The sequence below is a fragment of the Nicotiana tabacum genome, chromosome 18, assembly GCF_000715075.1.
Source record: "Nicotiana tabacum cultivar K326 chromosome 18, ASM71507v2, whole genome shotgun sequence".
Taxonomy (NCBI): Eukaryota; Viridiplantae; Streptophyta; class Magnoliopsida; order Solanales; family Solanaceae; genus Nicotiana; species Nicotiana tabacum.
The window spans coordinates 33,135,732-33,137,913 of NC_134097.1; the positions used below are offsets into that span (position 1 = coordinate 33,135,732).

Below are 2,182 nucleotides of genomic sequence, written 5' to 3' on the forward strand. Positions count from 1 at the left end.
ATGTTAGTGCGCTCTATTTGCTTCAGAATTGCTTGTTTGGTTAGTATGATTTAGACGTGTATTATTTGGTATGGCGGGACTTTGTCCCGACCTTTATAAAAATTATGTATTCTTAGAGGCTTACAGACAGATGTCATGTATGTAAAAGATTGTATGGCCTTGTCGACCTATGTTCAGTGTATAAGTGGTTATTTTGTCCTTATAGGCCCGTATGTCTTATGTATAAATTGATATCACATGTTGTGATCTACTTATATCATAGTAGCCTTACGGCTCAATTCTCTATGATAGTATTGCATAAAAAGATACGTTACGTTGGTACTCGGTTGAGTAAGGTACCAGGTGCGCATCAATTTGGGTCGTGACACGGAAATTCTGATCTACTGGTACACCAGGTACTAGGAGAGTGGGATACCAAGAACACTAAACAATTGTCATACTTGCACTATGTACAAGAATTGATCAAGAGGTTCACAAAGATAGAATTCAAACATGTTCCAAAGATTCAGAATGAGTTCGCAAATGCATTAGCCACCTTGTCTTCCATGATACAACATCTAGACAAGAATTTCATCGATCCTATCCCAATAGGAATTCATAAGCAGCCAGCTTATTGTGCTCATGTTGAAGAAGAGTTTGACGAAAATCCATGGTTCCACCATATCAAGGAATACTTAGAAAAGTGAGAATACCCAGAGAATGCTACACATCTCAGAAGTGCATGCTTCGAAGAATGGCCAACCATTTCTTTCAAAGTGGAGGAATTTAGTATAAAAGGACTCTTGATTTAGCCTTGTTTCAATGCATCAATACCACGGAGGTATCTAGATTACTTAAAGAAATACATGCCAGAACTTGCGGACCTCACATGAACGGTTTCATTTTGGCCAAAAGATATAAAGAGCCAGGTATTTCTGGATGAATATGGATACAGACTACGTCAAATATGTTCAAAAGTCTCATCAATGCCAAATACATCCAAATATGATTCGAGTGCCGCCCAACGAACTCAATAGCCTTTGTCTATTGGGGCATGGATGTCGTCGGTCCAATTGAACCCGCTGCTTCAAATAGAGATATGTTCATATTGGTGGCTATAAACCCTTTCACAAAATGGTTTGAAGTTGCTTCTTATAAGGTTGTGACTAAGAAGGTCGTAGCAGATTTTGTCCGAGATCACATTGTTTGTCAATTTGGAGTACCTGAGTCAATCGTTACTGACAATGCAGCCAATCTCAATAGTGATTTGATGAAAGCTATGTATGAAACATTCAATATCAAGCATCAAAATTCTATAGCATACAAGACGCAAAAGAATAGAGTCGCAGAAGCCGCCAACAAACACATCGAGAAGATATTGTGGAAAATGGTGGACATCTACAAGCATTGGCACGAGAAGCTGCCATTTGCTATGCTTGAGTATCGCATCACAATTCGTACGTCAACTGGGGCAACTCCTTATCTACTCGTCTACGACACTGAAGCCATTATTCCTGCTGAAGTGGAGATTCCCTCCTTAAGAATCATACAAGAAGCCGAGCTTAGTGACACAGAATGGATACAAAACCAATACAAACAATTGGCTCTCTATGCCGATAAGAGAATGAACGTGGTATGTCATAGTCAACTCTACCAAAATAGAATTTAAAGGGTTTTCAACAAAAAAGTTAGATCGAGGCAATTCACATCGGGGTAATTGGTGCTGAAATGAATCTTCCCACACTAGGATGAAGCAAAGGAGAAATTCTCACCCAACTGGCAAGGTTCTTACATGATTCATCGAGTACTAACACGATGAGTACTTATACTGACAAAGATAGATGGAGAGATATGGCCAGAACCTATCAACTCGAACACAGTCAAGAGATATTATTGTTGCGACCAAACGCACACGTAGGTATATGCGGTCGTCAAGTAATAAAGTGACTAAAAGTCGGATGTCGATCTCACAAGGGCTTGTGATTGACTATTAACTAAATTAGACTATCCTAATTATATAAATAAGGATTATACCCAAAGTAGTGATGCAAAAGTAATTAAATTAAAAAGAAAATAACTAATGAACTATAAACAAAGGAAGAACATATTTTAATATAATCAATGTGATGAAAATAATATAGGGTTATGGGCTATCTAACATTCCTATTGTATTCTTCAATCAAATTTACTAACTAATTTATCT

The 2,182-nt window shown here is 37.8% G+C and overlaps 1 protein-coding gene across 1 annotated transcript; it reads left to right on the forward strand.

Annotated features, from left to right (window-relative positions):
* The first annotated feature begins 1,033 nt into the window (after nucleotides 1–1,033).
* Nucleotides 1,034–1,798, forward strand: LOC142172468 (uncharacterized). Its single transcript, XM_075236094.1, has 2 exons — nucleotides 1,034–1,612; nucleotides 1,727–1,798. Exons 1-2 carry the CDS (start codon nucleotides 1,034–1,036, stop codon nucleotides 1,796–1,798), a joined length of 651 nt encoding a protein of 216 aa, XP_075092195.1.
* Nucleotides 1,799–2,182: the final 384 nt, after the last annotated feature.